Raw genomic sequence first — 20,973 nt, forward strand, 5'->3', positions numbered from 1 at the left:
GGTTTGTATATCCAGGGTGTTAATTTATATTGATTTATTTTACTAACAAATCTATGTCAGTATTCTATATATGCATATAAAAACCATCCTCTGGTCTTTTATTTTTTTTATTTTTTAAATTTTTTTAATTAATTAATTTATTTATTAAAGATTTCTGCCTCCTCCCCACCACCACCTCCCATTTCCCTCTCCCAAACAAGTCCCCCTCCCTCGTCAGCCCTAAGAGCAATCAGGGTTTCCTGCCCTGTGGGAAGTCCAAAGACCATCCACCTCCATCCTCTGGTCTTTTAAAATAGAGGATTTCATCTATTCTATGAGAGGATAAAGTAGAAAACCTTTACAGGTTAGTAGTTTTCAGAAAGCAGAAATGAGAAGTCGTGGACTCACAGTGTTGCAAGTTTGTACTCAGGGAAGTCTACTCCTTGCCATGGATTCTGCTTTGTTGGGAAGGAAGCATAATACAGATTATTTTTTAATTTAACTTCATGTCGTTTGATACTTAATCCATTAAAATCATTTTTAAATGAAAGTGTTGGGAGTTAAGTTTAACCATTGTTGGCTTAATGGATTTATTTAAAGAAGATGGTGTCTAATGCTAGCTCTAGTTCTAGGATAGTTCCCAAGGTAAGAACTTAGAAACAAATGTAGAAAATAGCCACTAAAGACTAAAAGGAGCCTGTTTGATTGCTATAAACATCAACTGTGAAAATCAACTGGAATATTACAATATCTGAAATAGTTACTTTTTGATGACATGCTAAATAGCATTATATATGTAATTTTATGTTTTAAAAATACTTAATAAAATTGTATTGTAGAGAACACCGTGATGAATATCTTTTTATTATGTAGGCACTTTATAAGAATATGTGGCTTGTGAAATGAGTTTACGGGAGCCTTTTTCATTTTCTTTTTTCCTTTAAACCTATTCAAACTATATGCTATTCAACATATGACAATCATTTGTTGTTACTATTCCTAAATTCTTTAAAGGCTTTTTTAATAAGTGAAAACTGAAAAGCTCTTTAAATATGAATAGGATACCATAGTTTCAATTCTGGAACAGAGAAGGTTCATTGGTGTGGGGTAAACATCTGAATGTGGTTGGTAGTTTGGATAACAGTGATGTTCTGATTTTAATTTTCTTAGTTTTGTAGATTTTGTTAAACATTGCATATGATGTTAGCATTTGTGGAAACTAGGCAAAGAATAAATGGGTATTCCATATATTCAGTAGAAACAATAAAAGCTTTTGACGTACAGTCATACGACTGGGTATCTGACTTCATTATTTTAAGGAGAGCTTTGTGGTAGCTCTCTTTTAGACATTTAAAATGTCTAAAGGTCCAACAATAAAAAATAAGTCCATAGTTTTCCTGTGAAGAGGCAATAAGCTTTAAGTTTCCTTACTATTGTATGAAACTTGCTTATTTTTAAATTATTGCAAATGAAGAATATAATAGAAAAAGCTAACTTAAATTTCTTTTGACTGTATTTTATATTTTGAAATTTGGGTCATTAGGAAAAAAATAAAGCCAAGATTAATCCACTTGTAAGATGGTACTGGCCTTAGTTGATACCTGCTTGAACATACTAAGAAGAAGAAATATATAGTACTATGAGATTTTAAATGAAATAGCTCTATTCATAAAGGTGTGGCAAATGTTAGCATATGCAACTATATCTAGTTATCCATATACACATTCCTTTTATTTTCTTGGGTTATTGAGTGTTATTATAATAATTTGTCCTCAAGTGCCATCAGAATTCAGAAGCAGTATTATAGTACTTTGAATCAGATTGATTGAATGTAATCAGGGGAGGCATCCCTTCACAAGAACATTAGAATAGGATGAAGAGAATTTAAATATACAGAGACAAATTATTGAGTATATATGTGTATTGATGATGGCTAGTAATAATAACATACTCATTCAATTGATGAGTATTTCAGGTAAAGTTTCCTGAATGTTGTACTGTGGTGTATTGTCAAAGTGATACTAGTTTCATGGAAGATCTTGAATGCTAAGAAATTTGAACTGTTTTTATCTAGGGAGGGTATTATTTTAAAAACCATGGAATAGCTTTCAAAGAGACATTTTAGAGTGGTATCAGGTGTGTGTGTGTGTGTGTGTGTGTGTGTGTGTGCGCGTGCACGCGCGCCCTCCCTTTATTGGAATAAATCTTCTTCCTTGAAGGTACACATGAAAGAAAAATGGGAGATAAGGCTCCTGTTTGAGCCTATCTGAAGGAGAGTAGACCAAGAAGCTTACTGTAGCTCTCATGTATAGCAGACAGACTGGTACATATTTTCTAACTAGTTGAATGGAAAAATAAGTCAGTTAATGCCTTTTTTTTCTTTTTAAACCTGTTATCTTCCAAGAGAGAAGAATAACACACTGGAATCACTGAAGGTTTTCAGTTAGGCTGATATTTTCTTTTTGCCATGTATAATGACGTGAATATTCTTCAGCGTATCAGATGTGTGTGAATGCTTCTGTGTCTGGAGCTTTGGTGTCATGCGACTTCAGTGAAAGAGGGACACATACTGAGGAGCTTGTAGCTGCTTGCCAGTTGAGCTCCGAAGTATAAACAGCCATAGACCCAAACTGTACTAATAAAATATTATTGAAATTTAGAGGAAAAAGAGAATTGGAACAGTTTGTCAATAAATTGAACTAGATTTTAAAGTAAATTTGACTTTGTATTTACTTAAATTCCTGTATTCATCATGTATCTAATTTTCTACATATTTAGAAAATATAATTTTGCATGTATACTTTTGGTCACAAGTAAGTAGCAGTAAATAAAGATTGTGAATATGATTTTGGTCACTCAAATGAGGAACCACTTAATTTTTTATACGCTTTTAATTGAAATAGAATTATATCATCTCTTTCCCCCATCCTTCCAGCCCCTCCCAACTACCTTCCCTTGAACCCCTCTCATGCCTCCTCTCTTTCAAGTTGGTAGCCTCTTATTATTGTTGTTACACCTACATATGTATGTATGTATGTGTATAAATGTTTGCATATGGGTGCACATATATGTGTGTCCATGTGTACATATGTGTGCACATGTATATAAAACTCAGCAAGTTCTTATTTCTATACATACATGCACATATTTGCACACGTGCACAAATTTACTGAGTCCATTCTTGTTGTTCATGTATGTATGCTTTCAAGGCTGATAACTCTGCATTGAACAACCAATGAAGTTCATACTTGCAGGGAGGAAACATCTCATTTTAAAACTGCATTTAGGAAAAGCTCTTATGCATGGATTATGAGGTTAAGTTTTTGGAGCATCTGAGAGTGTTCCAACATTTCCTTTCCATGTGTGTGCATACTCTCCTTAGTTGTTTCAACTTTGCTTGCTTTATGGTAAATGTATGAAGCCAGAAAGTAGATGCAGGTCAGCAGGAGAAAAGAGCTGATAATCACATACAGGAAGGCACACAGGAGAGGAAGAAGAAAGAGAAAGTAATTTAAAGAGGGAGAAAAAAATCACATTTTTTTCGAAATACTTTAAAAAGCCATTTCAAGTTTCTTTTTAGAAAGTAATTTCATTTTTGAAAACAATTTGTCAAATCTTGCTAAGAAAGAAAATTATAGGATTCTTTGTCTATTATAGATTTGACCTAAAAGTGACTTATTTAAGGCAATAATTGATATTTAGTAACTACATATGTTAGTCTCAGAATTGCCCAGCAATTGTTCTGATAGAATTTTGTTAGCTGGGTTTGAGTTGAAGAGTGTCCTGTTGCAGGGTGTATTTAACTCAGCATCCTCCCTTGTCTCCTCCTCCTCTTCCCCATTCAGCAAAGGCAGCAAACCTACCCACAGTAGCTCCTGTAGACAGGCTTGACTCAGTCTCTGCTGGGGTCAAGCACTCCCATCTCAACCTCTTAAGGGCTTTCTCTATGTGTTGCCAGTGTGCTGGTAAAAATGACTTTAAACTCTTGTCAGCGTAGTTACTGGTGCATGCATCACGGTCCCACTCAAATAAACCTGTCACAACACAAAGTCAGCTGCTAGAGAAGAGTACAAGGGCAGGCCTCTAGCTTTTCATTCGAGCATCACTAAACGTGCACAGAGTGCCCAATTATTTCAGCATTATTGAGCAAGCCTACAGGAGAACCCAAGCCTTGCTACATTGGATTTTCTTTAGTAATTTGCTCAAGTGCCACTGAGGACACTTAAAGGGCTTAAAAAACTGTGGCTGCAACCAGCTTCCTTTTCTGGGTTGTTAATTCAGGTTTTCTCTTTCAAATTAACTCTCCCTGCGTGCTGTGCAGTGGTTCTGGAACAACTGTTTAGCACTAATTTTCTCGATTTTCAGTTTTTCTTGTTCAACATGACTGCTTTAACAGTTATTCACATATACATTTTGATTAGAAATACATGATAGCTGGCCTTTTGTACTAAAACAAAATAATACAGAGTTTTTGTTAAATAACATTTATCTTTTGAAAGTTTATTGGCCCGTTTTGTCATTTTAAAAACTTAGGTTGTTTGCTCTACATGTGTTAAGAAAAAAAAATAGATTTTGGAAGTAACACATCAATTATATATCTCCTTCTCTACCTTCCCTGATGTTAAAAAAAATACATGAGGGTAACTATTTCTTGAATGCAGTATTGTTTTCATTATCTATTCATACCTTCTGTTTTCCTTGAGGGGACAAATTCAATATCTATGGCTAATTTTTCACAGCAGCAACAACTCCAAGCTCAGCATTTATCACATGGACATGGTCTGCCTGTGCCTCTGACACCACACCCTTCAGGGCTTCAGCCCCCAGCCATTCCACCCATTGGTAGCAGTGCAGGACTTCTAGCCCTCTCCAGTGCACTAGGAGGTCAATCTCACCTCCCAATTAAAGATGAGAAAAAGCACCATGACAATGATCACCAAAGAGGTAAGTAAGTGATCATTTGGATATTAGTGTGGTATTATCTATCTTCTAGGGATAGATTCCAGATGTCATTTTTGATTCTGTCTCTGAATTTTATTTTGCCAGTGTCTAAATAAAAGGATTTCCATCAGAAGGCAGATTAATTAATTATTAGAAGTAGTCATTTGCCACATGATACCTTAGTATTGCTCAGAAGGTAAAGAACTGTTTCCAGATTTTGCTGCCCCATTTCCCTATTCCTACTCTAGCTCTTCTGGGGATGGAACTAAGGAACCTTACATATGCTAGGCTAGGTCTACCACTGAGCTAAATTTCCAGCTCTCCAGATCATTGCCTTTGATCCCTTGCTTCCTAAATCTAAATTAGTAGTAAAATCCTGTTTTAAATGACTTAAGCATTGATAATCAGCTTTGACCAGTTTGTTTGAGAGGAAAACTTAAATTATTAAAGGGTTATTTGATATTTGACCAATTTAATTGTTATTTGTAAATTAGATCATCCTTCAGAGCATACTAAGAAAGATTCTGGTTATCTTATTGAGATAACACTATTCAAATTGACAAAATCTGTTGTTTTAAATACCTTTTTTGCTGTTCAAAAGCATGAGATTAACAAATCAGGAGTTCAGTTGTATTTTCTCAAGTTCTGCCTTCATTCTCCTCTAAGGAAGGTGATGGTAAAGGGGGGCATTTTAGTAATATTCCTGTATGTTTATGCACTGCTTACTTGTTGCAGAATATTTGTGTATTCTGTAAAGATGTATCTTTGCTAAGGCACCTTCTGATTGGTTTAATAAAGAGCTGAATGATCAATAGCTAGGCAGGAGGAGGTTAGGCGGGACTTCCAGCAGCAGAGAGGACTCTGGGAAGAAGAAAGACAGAGTCACTAGCCAGGCAGAGAGGAAGCAGGATGGGGAATACAGAGCAAAGGTAACTGAGCCACATAAAAGAACATAGTCTTAAAAATATGGGTCAGTTTAAGTTATAAGAACTTGTTAGGAACAAGCCTAAGCTAAGACCAAGCTTTTATAATTAATATAAATCTCAGTGTCATGGTTTGTGTGTGTGAGAGAGAGACAGAGACAGACAGAGAGTGAGTGAGCTGGCAGCCAAAAGAAAAGTCCATCTATGTTTAATGTTGTGGAATAATCTTTTGTACGCTGTGAAGCTGTGTCACTCTAATTAGTTTAATAAAAACCTGAATGGCCAATAGGCGGGATTTTGGGGGCAGAGAGTATCCTGTGAAGAAGAAGGCACAGATACCAGGAGACACAGAATAAGCAGAATGGAAATTATGGAGGTGAGGTAATAAAACCTCACAAGGAAGTAAATTAATAGAAATGGGTTAATTTAAGTTATAAGGGCTAGTTAGAAAACAAGTCTAAGCTATCGGCTCAACTTTCATGATTAATAAGTCTCTGTGTCATTATTGGGAAGCCAATAGTCCCAATGAAATCGTCCAATTACACTTAAACTGATAATTTTTAATAGCCACTAAGGTTAAAAAAAAATTTCTTCCACCATTCCTTTAGGGTAATTTATTTAGCACAGGGATGGTTTATTTGTTTGAAAGGGTGTGGCTTATAATCAAAAAGAAGGTCCTATCGACTGCTGGTTCAGTGTTATTACCAGAGTTACAGTTAGGGGCAAATTGTCTGTATTCCATAAGCATAAATTTACCTTCTCTGATGCTAGAAATACTGTAATATTTGTTCTAGAGTTATCTTGATACCATGGTAGAGTTGACTCATGATTATAAACTCTTTCATAAGTGGAAAAGTCAATAAGGTACACAAATAAGAATGGCTAACTTTGGTTCAATTGAAATCGTGTCAAAGGTGAACCAGTGCTTTGTGAATCTTGTTAGTATATTATTAATAATTAACTTTACAGCAAAGTTGACATCTGTTCAATTTACTATTTAGCAGGGTCAGGTTTGATAGCTTTATGATTTTATGTAAACTAACAGGCACTTTTCTTTTTTTCTTCCCGCTCTTGCATGCTTGCCTTGCTGCTGTTTTGCCTACAGACAGAGACTCCATCAAGGTAGGACTCAAAATTCAGGCACAAGAATAGTTTTAAAAGATTCTAAGTGATAGGAATCTATCTAATAATGAATTCTTTGAGATTTAGAGAGTAATATAGATGGCATTTCCCAAATTGTGTTCATCTTACGTGTGTGGTTGATCTTTTTAAACAATGGTTATATTTTTCTGAGGATTAGATTTGTAGAACAAGGTTGAGTCATGAACTAGATAGCATTGTTTGTATTAATAGTTCTTACTATGTTTTTAAAAACTACTTTAAGATAATGCAATATAATAAATGTATTAATTAATAAGAAATACATACTTACTTTCGAAAAAAATTCTACCTATAAAGTTCTACATTAAAGCATCAAACATCTGTTTGGCCTGGATATGTAACTCAGTGGGAGAGCTTGTATTTGGTATGTGTGAGGCCCTAGATTCATGTGCAACCTGAAGGAAGAAACAAACTGTCCATAAGAATATTTCTGTTCACCAGAGACATTGCATTTTCTATTTGTAATACTTAGGTTTGTAGTGTGGCAAGTAATTCTCTGAAGACTATCCGCCTTCTCTTTATATGCAAGTTGTGGAGAAGACAAAAAGTATTTAGGGCCTGATGGTTTGTGTATGCTTGTCTTACGTGATACCAGAAAGAGATAGGCTAAGAGCATTTGAATTTCATAGTATGCAAACAAAAACATAAGCTGTCATGTAGGAATTGAATAAACTATGAGAGTGCTTCCATTACCTTTGGTTCATGTACAGTAGAAATATGCCATGTGTATGCCCAATTGCATAGCGCGTGTCATTGTATTACTTACCCATTGCAAGGTAACCCAGTAATGAAACACTAGTCCAGAGTATGAATACTGTCATTTTGTCTTTTAGAGTTTTAAATAATTAAATGTTGTGGCCATACATTAGTTAGACCCTCTGTAGTTTTTTTTGTCAACTATATCCAAAACTGAAGTCTTTCCCAGTCACAATTCTTTGCTTTCACTATGAATAGTACTTTACTCTTTCTTAAATTAAAATTTTATTTAGATCCCTTAAATAATGGAAATTCAATATTGAGTATATCCATTTTACCCTTCAAGAAACTTTGAATTTGACAGGGAAACTGCAGCCACAAGCAACTGTCAACAATTAGAAATGTACACATAAAATTTTAATTATGTATTTGCAGTTGTGAAGTCTATGTATACTATTCACATCAGTTCCCACATTAGAAAGCTTAGAGTGTATCCACATGTACTTTAGAAGTAATAAGTGAATAAGGTGGTCAGGATTGGCTGACAGGAGTTCTCAGGAAGCTTCTCTAAGGCTATACTGTAAACATTCCCTAACTGCTCATGATGAATACATACCCTCAGGCAGGCAAGTAGACAAAAGACTCCTTTCCGGCCCCACTCACAGAACATTGTGAAAATATTTATATATCACTGCACACTTTATGCCAGTTACATTTTATATTCCCTCATATAAGAAACAGTAGGGTATATTTTTAAACCCTCTATAATCTTTCAGAGGGAGCTTGGAAGTGTCAGAATAGTCAGAAGGCAGGGCAAGTACCAAGAAAATAAATTGATGGTTTTTCTCTGGTTTATTATGAATGACAGTTACAAATCCATACCTGAAGTGTGCTGTGTCTGGTCTGGAATTGTCCTGTATGTTTACAAGGTGAAATAGTTGGCTAATGTTTCCTGTGCTGACACCTAAGCAGTTGCCTGTTCCATTGAGCTTCCTTGTCCTCTTGTAAGGAATTCCTGGCTAAGAGGGGATTTTTGTGATTGTTGACTAATTATGTGACTGGGGGTGGTTTGTAGCAGCCAGTGATCCAGTTGTCTACTAGTTGGGGTAGTTTGAAATAATTCATTCATGCACAATAATTCTCCTTAACATTTAACAGGCAATGGATGTGACATAAATTCCTTCTGGATTTAGAAATTTCCCTTTCCTCTTCTAATGTGGAAACAGGCAGCTCTTGTACTCTAAATAATAAGTAATTTTTGGCCATCTGTCAAAAAGGAATTTCAATACAAATTTAAATTAATGGTGCCTGAAAAGTTTTATAGCTCCTCTAAAAGCCTGTAATGTGCAGAGAAATCGGAATCTGCTGGTAGTAATTAGTGTTGCATATGATGAAGATGTGGGCAGTATGACACAGCCTCATCAAAACATTTTGATATGGTACCAAAATTTTGATTTATACAAAGTTGTAGATGTGTTTAATTGTGAGAGACATTCTTTAAAAAAATTTTTTTTCATGCTACTGATTGTTAAACAGGGTGGATTTCAGAACAGCTTATAAAACAGACATTTAGGCTCACTGCAAAGACCCAAGTAATTAACATGCTTTTCATTGAGAAGCCAAGTAAAGCAGTGAAATCTCTCACTAAATTGTTAGGTCTTTCCCTTTTCCTTTCTCTTCTCTGAAGTTCTGTCCCACTAAATCACATGCTGTTGGCTTTATTGATCTAGTTTTCTATAGCTCCGGTAGCCAAGTTCATTCTTAAGCCTGTTATTTGCAGACTTCCATCTGAAGTTTTTTGACACTGAGAGAGAATGTAAATATGGATCTAAAGGAGACAGCACTGTGGGGAGTCCTAGAATCAATTTACTTGGTGATGAGAAACTAAAACATTGTGTACAGTAGTACTGTTGAAATAAGGGGCCGTAACACCTGCCACCTTCCTTATTTGTCTTGGCTATCTACTGACTGTATGTGACCAGTAGTAAGCCCCACGTGTGAGGTCTGAAAATGGTTAAGAAACTCAGACTACTAATGTGCTCTTACCCTTATTGGTGTAGACAGCCCAAAAGACTCCCAAACTGAATTCCTACCTGGTATCTGAGTAGTTGACCATCTCCTATTCCATTTCTCCCCATTCTCTTCCATATTTCTCACCTGTAGAAAAAGAATAGATAAAACCTATGAAATATTTTTATGTACTGAACCCCAAGGAATTTAGGGTAAAAGTAATTGGTTCTAGAATGTTCATCATAGGGGACATTGATTGACTTATTGCCAAGAACCTCCCAGTTGCTGAGGTATCCAAGTTGCTCCAGGCCATTCAGGTCTTCCATCACTCTCCAGTTTTCATCTTAAATGTGGTCAACAGCTTAGAACAACAACCATCAAACTTCCTAAACTTGCTAGGAACTTAAAGCTGAGAAATTACTCTTAGTACCATCCCCTACATCCAGCATCTACATAATTCTAATACTCAAGCAAGAAAACAGGCACCGAAGTTAAGGTCAACTGAAACAGATAGATAAACTCACAATTATGTAATGTCAGTAAGCTCCATGATTTCTTCCATATGCTATTATTGAGCATTTTTTCATTAACACTGTTGGAGGAAGCCGTTTGTTGGTTCCCGGCTGCCCAGCCCCATAATAATCACACAGAGACTATACTATTTAAAACACTGCTTGGCCCATTAGCTCTAGCTTCTTATTGGCTAACTCTTACATCTTAACCCATTTCTATTAATGTACATAATCCCTTGAATATAGGACACCCTTCTCTATTAGAACTGAAGGATTTGCCTTTTGTTATCTGTAAAATACAGCAGAAGTGCAAGCATTTTCCTGCTCTAAATGGTGAATATTTTATTGTTGTTATTTTGTCAAAATATCACCAGATACTGTGTGTCTTCATAGACTATGATCATTCTCAGTCATTTATACATTCTGGTTATCTCCAGAACCTCTGTACTCTTTTAAAATGCTGAATGCAGTATTGGCCTGTATTCTTACAAAGCCCATCAACATTGAGATTATTTTTTGCCATTGCAATAAATATAGCTGTTGCACTTAATTTTAAAGATTTACATATTTTTCACACTAAATGCTTTTCTGCGTGTGTGAATATTATACTTTTTATCCTACGAGAATTCTTTGCTTTTGCTTAAAGACTTTTATGGTGATCTTTTTGTTGTGTGTAAGGCAATGCCTATTTATTCTGTTTCATCTGTATGTTAGTGCTTATTCTGCACAGATGACTAAAAACATCATATGTTTCTGTTTACTCTCCCAGTTAGTCACTGTTGGCAGTAAAGGTTTATCACTGGAAAATTAGAATAAGGTTGTTTTTATGTTCATACTCAAGTGTATGATTCAGGCCAGGAGAGTACTGTTGCCTCATTAGCTGGGTGTTGCAGGTGAGAGTGTGTTTTGAGCAGAGTGATTACTTCTATTTGCCACTTCGCTTTGCACATTTTAGATTTAATGACCCAAATTCTGTTCTAGGATCTGTAGCTGAATACTCCTGCATTGCCCCCCATAAGTATACCTATATTTTTTTATGTCTCAAAGGACTATCTGTTTTAAAAGCATGTCTTTTGAACATGTTCAGCCCTTTGAAATGTCCTATGTGAGAAAGAAAGTACAGGTGAGAACACTGGAAGAAATGTTCAGGAAGGGGGTAACCATATTTCTCAAGACAGTTTTGTTCCTCATATTACTATAGGGATATTAGACTTTTGTGGAAAACATGGTAGGTCCATTTGTATTACTATAGACTTTAGAAAGACAAAATGTTTTTCTTAAAGACATGAAAGAATAGAAAATAAAATTTTGAAAGGAATTTAAGGCACCAATAAAATACTGTAAAGAATAGCTTAAGAACCATGTAGGGGGAAGAACTACCTAGTTCTGCCCTATCAACAGGCCACTGCAGTTTCTTTATTCATTAATGGTAATCACAGCACACAGAGGTCCCACATCAGAACCAGATAAGCAAACCAATAGTAGGCTTGCACTAAGATCTGTTTTCCCTCAGTATTTTGTCGGCAATCGAGGAAAGCTATCTGAATAGGAAATGTGATTTGACTCTGGTTCCACTTCAGTCGCTTTGTCCACAAAGCTGTTTCTCCAAACCTCAAAAAGAATTGGTTGGTGGGTGCCCAGTAGTCCAGTTAACCTCTTTGATTTCTTTGAAGACTCCTCCGTCTTGCATATTTAACTCCTAGTTTAGATGTCACTTACAAAAGCAGGTGCCATGCTCAACCTGTTGCTTACCTGAGGAAAGGCTTAGTGTTATGAAGGCCCTATCCAAAGTCACATTGCCAGTGCCATATCAAAAGGACAGCTCTTTGGGTGATTTACTCTTATCCTTTTGTGCTAAAAATTAGAAACATACAACAGAGTACAAAGAATCGCACAAAGAAACTCTGTTGAAGAAACCTGTCTAGGTACAAGAGCTGTACTTTTGCCATGTTTTATGTAATCCTTTCCTTCACTGAGGTATCTTGAAGTAAATTATAAATACCATGCACTTGCCTCTTAAGTCATTGGGGAAAGGGTACATTTCATCTAAATAACCACTTTTTTAAAAGTTTGTTTTGTTTTTGTGTGTATGTGTGTTGTGGGTTGGATATGCAAATGACCCCTGTTTGCCAGAAGAGGGCATCAGATTCCCTGGATCTATAGTTGTATATGGTTGTGAACCACTTGATTATGGCTCTGGGAATGGAACTCTGGTCAGTGCTCTTCACTGAACATAACCAAAAAGCTTTCATTGCTTAAAAAATAGCTACTTGATATTTTTAATACATAGCCAAGAATCCATTTTCTGTGAGTATTCACAGAATTTATTTTCTTGAAATATGATCCAAATAAGATTCCTTATTACTCTTTTGTGAAAACTTTTAGGCCTTTCTACATCTAAAATGATTTCCCTTTTATATTTTTTCTGATGACACTGTTTAATTCTTTTCTTTTTAGATTGCTTGTTTTCACATGCATGAGTGATTGCATTTATGTCTCTGCACCACCTGGTGCCCGTAACAGCCAGAAGAGGGCATCAGATCCTCTGGCGATGGATTTGCAGGCAGTTGTGAACCACCTGATGTGGGTGCTGGGAACCAAACCCAGGCCCTCTGTGCGAGTAGCAAACACTTTTTCTTAGCTGCTGAGTAGTTTCTGCATCCCCACAGGTATAGCCAGGGTGAACTTATCTTTCTGCCCCTACCCTTTAGCATGTTCTACCAGTGTTCACTACCACAACTAGCAATGATTGTTTATGTAGTGTGTGCATGCACATTATGTGTTCCATGATATTTGTACAGAGACCAGAGATTAATTTTCAGGTGTCTGTTTTCTCCTATGTGGTTCCCAGGAATTAAATTCTGGTGATCATCAGGCTCAGTAACAACGTGCCTTTACCTGCTGATCAATCCTGCTGGACCTAACTTACTTATGCCCTTGTTAAACCAAGCTTTGATTTTTCTTTTTCTCCCTTTGCCTCACAGATTAGAATCTTACTCTCAATACTGTAAGAATTTAGTGGAGGAAACATATATTAAAAATATACTTTAAGAACCCATGCTAACCAGTACTTCATTTGGACAGTAGATTTACATTTTCAATACATCATTGTCTGTATGTAAAAGACACAAATAGAACTCTATTGATAATTAGTATTGCGTTTCCCCCAAATTTTAGTATATGTGCTGCTGAAGCAAACACAAATTTTGACTCATTTTGTTTTATGTAAAATTCACTTCTTTGTTCAACATCAACATGTACAGGCAAATAATACAAACTATTCTTGTGCCCTTCTCTTATCATAAGTAATAAAGGTCTTCCTGTTATATTTAAAACCACAAGCAAACTTTAGAAAAGTCTAGAATGTGAACTAGTTGACAGGAATGTGAAGCCAGGTTCCTGAATAGACAGACCCTTCTTTAGTGCTAGGTAAGCTGTGTTGTCTCAATCAGTAGACAATCACTTAGCCTTCTGGATCTCAAATCTGTAACTCTAGGTATCTTAGCCATTTGGAATGTTATTCTTTTGGGGGTAGCTTAGTATAAGGATGATTTAATGTGGTGCTTTCTATCTTCTAAAATATAATGGTAATTTGAAATATTTTAGTGTTATTGCTTTTTAACTCTTTTAAAAGCATTTTATCATGAATTTCACTTTTAACAATTACCTTATCAAAGAACCATCAGGAACTTTTGTTCTATTGGTTTATAATGCACAAATTTGTGTAGTATTAATTGAGCTCTGCCTCCAGGCATGTAAGCTGTGTGAAATGTAACAGGTGCCCTAATTCCAGAAAATGTGTTGTAATTGTTTGTTTGTGGAACAGATGAATGAATGTCTTTGGGGCACAGCTGGTCCTCAGGTGGTGAGCACGAGTGGATTAATGATGTGACGGGGGAGTCACGCTTGTTTTGCTGCACTTGCCTCCACCGATTGCTGAAGCAGAACAAATATTAATTAACAGGGTAGGCTGATTGTCAGATCTGCCTTCCCTAGCTGATTTTGCAAAGGTAGTTTAAATTCTCTTCCCCCTTAAACCAACAGTTACTAGACATTTTCATCTTGATGCTTATTATATCTAATTTTCTTAATTAGAATGCATTTTGTCTCTTGAAAAAATGTTATACAGTAAATTTATATTTAACATTTAAAAACATTTCAGAGGAGCCCACGATTGAAGTGTTGCATTTGGCACTTGTAACTTCAGAAGCATCTGTTTCTCAAAGTATACATAATTTTTCCAAAAGAATTATTCCCAAGAATTGTTCACCACCTTTTATGTTCTTAAAATACTCATCCATTTTGGAATGGAGGGAACACAAAAATCATCTAGAAGGATCTTAGTGCTTGTCTCTCTCTTGGTTTTTGCAATATTTACCTCTGTTCGTCTTGCGTATTTTGGTTTGTGGTATGGTGTGAAATAATTCAGCTATCTTCTGGCTTAAACAACTTTCTGCATATGGAGCCACCACTAACAAGCATCATCTTATAACGCATGCCATGGCTTTTGATAAAGCAGAAGAATTAGTAGCCTCATGAAGAAGTGATAGGAAGTTTGCTGAGGGCTAAGTGGTACTTCTCAACAAGTTTTTGGTTCCTTTAATTCAGCTTGCTATTCATAGAAATAAAGTCATTTCCGGATTTGTATTGTTTAGTCAAATACTGCAAGTCAAATTAATTGTTACAAGTATTTAATATTCCACATATTAAAGACTGTCCAGCATATTCATTTAAATTTGCCAGGTGATTCATGCATCAGCACCCATGTGTTTCCTATTTCTGCATTTAATAAGGTATCATACTAAAAATCCACTTAGTTACCAGTGCTTCTGACTTAAGTTATATCTGTTTGAATGTTAGTTTTCAGTTGTCAGTACCACTCTGAAGTTGGTGATGTGCCTAGGTTTATGTTACTAGAGACCAGAGCAACCTGTTGTGCTCCTTTCCTTCTTCGTAGTGTTTAATATTACATCACCTGTGCAGCCAACAAATGCCTGAAAAGCTTACATGTCCCTTACCTCTCTCTTTACTGAATTGCAGGCAGTAAGATGGACATAGAAATTCTTAAGTATTCTTGTCAATGAGACTTTGGGTATGTGGATAGGGTACATGTGAAGAATTCTTACACATGGAAGTAAACTCGTTAAATAATTGCATCATATCCTGGAGAATTCTTGAATTTTCTTTAAATTGGTGCTTTGAGCTTCTGATGGTTCAGACTTGAGAGGAAGAAGACCTGTTTGGGGGAGAGGGTAAACTAGTGATGCTACCCTTAGAAAAGTGCCCTTGGCAATCTAATAACACCTCACCTTGCATTTGGCCCTCCTTACGGTAATTTTAATTATTCTGGATATTTGTGAAAATTCTGTTTAGCTTTTTAAAAAATACTTCTGTTTTCTTGAATGACATTTGGCCCTTTGAAAAACAAAATGAAATTGGAAATGCTAATGTTTTGAGCCAACTAAAGAAGGAAAAATAAAAATGTCACCATGGCAACAAAGCTGCTTTCTAGATGACTTCCTAAGATATGCCTGAACTAGAAGCAGATGTCTGATTTAAGAATCTTGCCTCCTTCAATGTAAACAAATAACTTCTGGGCAGGTGTTGGAAATAATATGGAAATCCTATTAAGGGGCCCTGGGTTCCTGTCAGTCAGGAAGCCTGTGCCACAAAAGGGCTGGTTGTCACATAAAGGAGCAGAGTAAATTCTCATTAGGCTTGAGCTTTTCCCAGGAAATGATTGTCTCCTTGCGGTTTTTCTCCTGGGAATCTGAATGTAAGCTGTTCCTTCTATTGATCCTTTCACTGGCTTTATTTTTCTCCTCTTGATTACAGATCTTCCCTAGTCCTGCCAGCCCATATTCTCCCCTTCACCCGCCACTTCCTTTTAGATTAACTCTTGATCTGTGCTACTGCCCTGAGAGTTGTGACATTTGTGATTTTAACCTCTCACCCTGGTGGGGGTAGGAGGAAAAGTGGAGACCTGAAGGAAGAAGTAGAGCTTGCTCTCTGGGCCTGTTTTACAAAGAGCCAGGCTAACTGGATGGATGCAGTGCTTGGGGCTTTTGGAATCAGCACTGTGAGCAGTAGCCAAGAACATTAAAGCTGTCCTTATGTACATACACTTGAAGTAATATTTTCATGAATTAAGGAGAAATTTGAGTTAAAAAGACAGGTTTTAGGTAAGCACCTGAAGCTACACTGTTCAATATTGTAGCCATATGACACTTCCTTAACTTAAATTAGTTAAAATAAAGATATAAAACCCAGTTTCTTAGTTGGCCCTAGCCGCATCTGAAGTACACAGTGGCCATAATAGGGAGACACCAAATCTGAATCACTGCAGTAAGCTCCGTTAATGGCACTGAAGAGACTAGCCTGATTAGGCTTATTGGTTCTGCTGTCTGTCTGTCTGAGGCAGATTGCTGATATTTAAAGGCAAGGTCTTTCTGGATGTGTAGAAATACAGGGCTATGCTGGGCCTGGTAGTAGAGGACTCTAATTCTAGTTACTGCAGAAACTTGGGAGGTTCACCCTTTTAAGACCAGCCTGAGTAACTTAGTGAGACTATCACAGAATAAAAAGTAAAAGGACTGGACTGAGCTTTGTGGTAGAGAATACTTGCTACCAGGCTTGAGGCCTTGTTGGGGGAGGGAGGTAGGGGAGTCAGGCAAGCAGGTAGGTGAAAAGGCAGACCAAGAACATGGGTAAGGGATATGTGTGTGCAGGCTTTGGTGGTCAATGTTGGTGTGGTATGTTGCACTAATATGGTGGTCTCCAAATTGGTGTAGGATTTTATTCATTTACTTTTTGGTCATGAGATCTAATGTTCAGTTTGAAGGAGGTCTTCCTAAAATGGAACTGTAGGAGATGCATTTTCATGTTTCTGTGTAAAACTTTTTGGTGGTGGTAGGACCAGTGTTGGAGGTTATAGGGAAGTTATAATACTTGTAAGGTTAACCATGGATAAACACAAAACAAGGTTTTAGAGAAGCCTCACTATTATTATGCAGCATTTCTTGGACTATAGTCCCAGAGATGCACTTCATAAAGCCAATAAAGCTCGCACTGGTGGTCTCTGTTGCCCTAGCAACGGACCATGGGGCACAGTGTATGTGAAATGCATGAACATCTGCGAATTAATCTTTCTTGGTTTGTTCTTTTCTTGGCACTGATTGGGCCACTTGGGCTTGGGCCTGTGACACTAAGTGTGAAGGGTAATCTGGAGCTATCCCCAGGGCCTTGCCCTGAGTGGGTGGCGGAATGAAAGTGAAGGGAGATTTATCCCAGTAGTGCATGCAGGAATAGAGGGATTTAGCCTGACAGCATTCTCAGTAGGATGTTATTAACTTACTTTCTTCTGGCATGGAGAAATGAATAAAAATTTTTCTAGTATATCTGGACATCGTTGAGTTTATTGGGCTGCTCTGAAAAAATAATCTGCAGAGAAAATTGAAATAATTACTTGTTTTTATACCATAGTTATCATGACTTGCAAGCTTGGAGGTACCCATGTCTTCAGATTAGCCCTTGCCCCATATTGCACTACCATTGGTCTGAATGATCTTTCTGAATTGGATGAGTAGGTTGGAATTTGGATAATAAAATTTGGTAGTCACCTAGTATGACCTTATTTTTGAGAATTTCAAAATAGGCTAGTAGCATTTTTGCTCTTGGGGGAACAAGCTATGACTACATACATAATAAGCAAGAGAAATGATTCTTTTGATTAGATTCTCCATCAACCATCAGAATTGACTCCTTCAATTTCTCTTTTCACAAACTGCCACCCCCCTTGCTGCCGTTGATCTGGATCCTCAGACTGTATAGTTCTTCCTGTTAGTCCGAGATTTTCACTGGTAAATTATTCTTGTCACTGTCAGTTCCTTTCACTCTTCCTTCTTTGCTACCTCTGCCCTTCTCCTTTCTTGCCATAACCTTTTCTATTTCTGGAGAGAAATGAAAGAATGATATGGCTGAAATACTGTCATGATGGAGATAGTCTTTTTTTTTCTTACTGAAAGTAAAACATTTATTAAATACATGAAGACAAGAATCTTCACAGTTTGTTTGATTTGTTTAGCATTTTATATTGAGGGGCTTTTGAGTAGAGAGAATTAATTTTCTCAATTCAAATATTTTCCTTTTTATGTCAAAAAAGTTTAAGTGAGATAGTGAGGTAGGTTCTTTATTTTTGATAGACAACTGACCAAAAGTTATTTTATCCAGTGTCTGATCTTTGAAACCTGTTGATATTGATAAACTTTGAAACCTATATATAAAACTAGATTCTGATGATGAGAGAAGTAGGTCTGACAAGAAAAATCCACAACACCAGCACCATGTGCAAATGCTGACAGTGACGTTAGTGGCCCTGACTTGATGTGTGCGTTCCACTAATATTCTGAAAGCTCTTTGGAGAAGTTAGCAAAACAAGGGGAATATGGAGATTTAAAATTATTATTGCCTGGTTTACCAATATTTAATGATTCACACTTACTTTCAGGTGATTTCTGTGGTTGGGGGATAGTCATTGTAGCTTCTACTTCTGCTTCATCTGTAGTTCAGATAGCATCTTCTCTCACTCTCTAAAGTGAGTAACTTTAGTTAGAAACTTGAAACCAGCCTGAAAAGCAGAAGAGTTGTGGGAACCATGAGATACCGTTAGAAGGAAGTAGAAATCTCAAAAATTTGGTTTTCGTATTCTGGCCTGTTGTTTTTTTAATCACAATTCTTGATGCCAAGAACTCTAGAAGATTTGTAATCCCTGGTGGTAAGTAGTAAAACACACAGTATTTAGTGAACCTGGAGCCTGTCAGTGAGTTGACAAGCTATAATGACGACAAGAAATGAATTTGAATCTCTACTGCCTTCTTCATTTAGGTTTGACAAAGCATCTTAGAAGTAGGAAGTGCTCTGTTATGTTTAAGGACTAGAAAAAGAACACCATTGTAGAAAATAATTTGGTTAGCATTTAGTTATTCTATTCTTTGTGCTAGCCTGACACCAACATTATTTTTTGATTTTTATTTTTAACTGATTGATTGATTGATTGATATTGTAGTTCTGGGCATTGATATATTAGGCAAGTGCTCTACCACTGAGCTGCATACAGTATAGCAGTGGGTGCAGGGTTTTGCGGAACATAGTTCAGTGTTTTATGATGGGGCTTCTGAATACTGACATTAGCATGTTGGGTCTGCCCATTTTTGTGGGTCAGGATAAAAATCTCAATGGAAGATTTAACACATCGTATTATCAAGTATACTATTGTAATAATGTAAAACCAAGGTGTTAATTATTAGCCCTCTGGAGTTGTCCCTATTGGAACCTCTTGGGCTGAGTTCCTCACAGCTTTATTATACCCTAGATACTGCCTTGAGGTTTAGGTGCTCTCAAACCAGCTGTTTGAGGGGCATCAAGAAGGGGACTGGGTCAGTCCTGAAAGTGACACCCAGACTCATAGTGTGGAGGACTCAGTCTGTATACAAAGTCTATGGGAGTTGTTTTCTTGGTCCTACCAAAAGGGGCTCAGTTGGTAGAGGGCCCCCTGACTCAAGTCAGCAGCCCATTTGCCAGATTCTTTGGTTCCTATTATATTTCACAAACCATATGCTTCAGGGGAAAAAAGAGAGGGAGCTTGGAACTTTTGCATCTTGAAATATTGTTTATTGAATAAACATTTTTATGAAAACTAGGCTAGGGGATTCTAAGATTCCTTTAGAAAACAGTACTTTTAAACTACATTTATAGCTTATTTCAGAATCTCAGTATACTTTGAAAATAACTCTTTTCAAAGCCAGTAGAAGTGCTTGCAATGGGGAGGCAGTTGAGTGAAGCTCCCTGGGGCTCTGCAGTGACACACACACACACACAGGCACACACACACACACACACACACACACACACACACACACTGCTTCTTAGTATAAATATAAAGTCAGGCAGTGGTGAGAATGCCAGGCGAAGGTCAGACCTAAAAGGATTAGTCATGAAGCCTTGGGCTTCTAAGAACAGAGATTATCACTTAGAATTTACTGGAGTCAGGATTTTTGTTTCATCTTCTTTTCTTTCCTTTATGCTCTGCTTTGGTTGGCTAGCTAGAAGTGCCACAGGAATATTTGAAGAGCCTTGTTTAGTAGTTTACATGGGAAGTTGTTGAATTATTCACATAGCAAATGATTAGACAAGCACTTGTCCATCTGACTGAATTATTCTACATGTTTGCTGAAGCAGCAAAGAAGGTGAACAGCATTTCCTCCTCCAGAGGGTATACAGTGGCGGTATTGACCCATCTAGTTATTGGGTTTCAGTCTTTTGTTGACATTGTTGTAAATGAAAGCAGCCCCTGTTGATCTCTGAGCAGCTGGGCTGGATAATTGTGAAGGATTCCTGCTTGTTGCTGTTACCCTGGTGTTTGCAGTGGGTTGTTTGCTTTGACTTTTGTTGAACTGTTGACAAAAGCATTAGATACAAATGGGAACAAATAAAGTGGTGAGATGCCAGGAGGGCTTGGCAGGAGCTGTGGTTTTCATCCTGACTTAAATGAGAATGGTAGAACCTATCTAGATGTGAAACAAGGGAGGGGGGAGGAGGGAGAAGAAGGGAAAGAGGAGAGGGAGAGAGGGAGGGAGGGGGGAAACTGGGGATGGGGAGGGACTTCGGTGTTTATGTACATTGGCTCTTTTTAAAGACCAGAAAACCAAAGAGGCCAACAGTGCCATAACCCTAAAAAAAAAAAAAAGTCATAT

At 37.0% G+C, this 20,973-nt stretch overlaps 1 protein-coding gene across 14 annotated transcripts in view; it reads left to right on the plus strand.

The window, feature by feature from the left end:
- Tle4 (TLE family member 4, transcriptional corepressor) overlaps window positions 1-20,973 on the plus strand; it is a 140,877-nt gene that overhangs the window by 69,518 nt on the left and 50,386 nt on the right. For 8 of the 14 annotated variants that reach the window (XM_057777414.1, XM_057777417.1, XM_057777421.1 and 5 more), the window contains 2 exons: window positions 4,719-4,923; window positions 6,949-6,965. In XM_057777414.1, coding sequence (XP_057633397.1) covers window positions 4,719-4,923; window positions 6,949-6,965 — 222 coding nt within the window. The remainder of the gene's footprint in view (window positions 1-4,718; window positions 4,924-6,948; window positions 6,966-20,973) is intronic. The other 6 variants (XM_057777415.1, XM_057777422.1, XM_057777420.1 and 3 more) reach the window with 1 other exon arrangement.

Source organism: Chionomys nivalis, chromosome 8 (genome assembly GCF_950005125.1).
Source record: "Chionomys nivalis chromosome 8, mChiNiv1.1, whole genome shotgun sequence".
Classification (NCBI taxonomy): Eukaryota; Metazoa; Chordata; class Mammalia; order Rodentia; family Cricetidae; genus Chionomys; species Chionomys nivalis.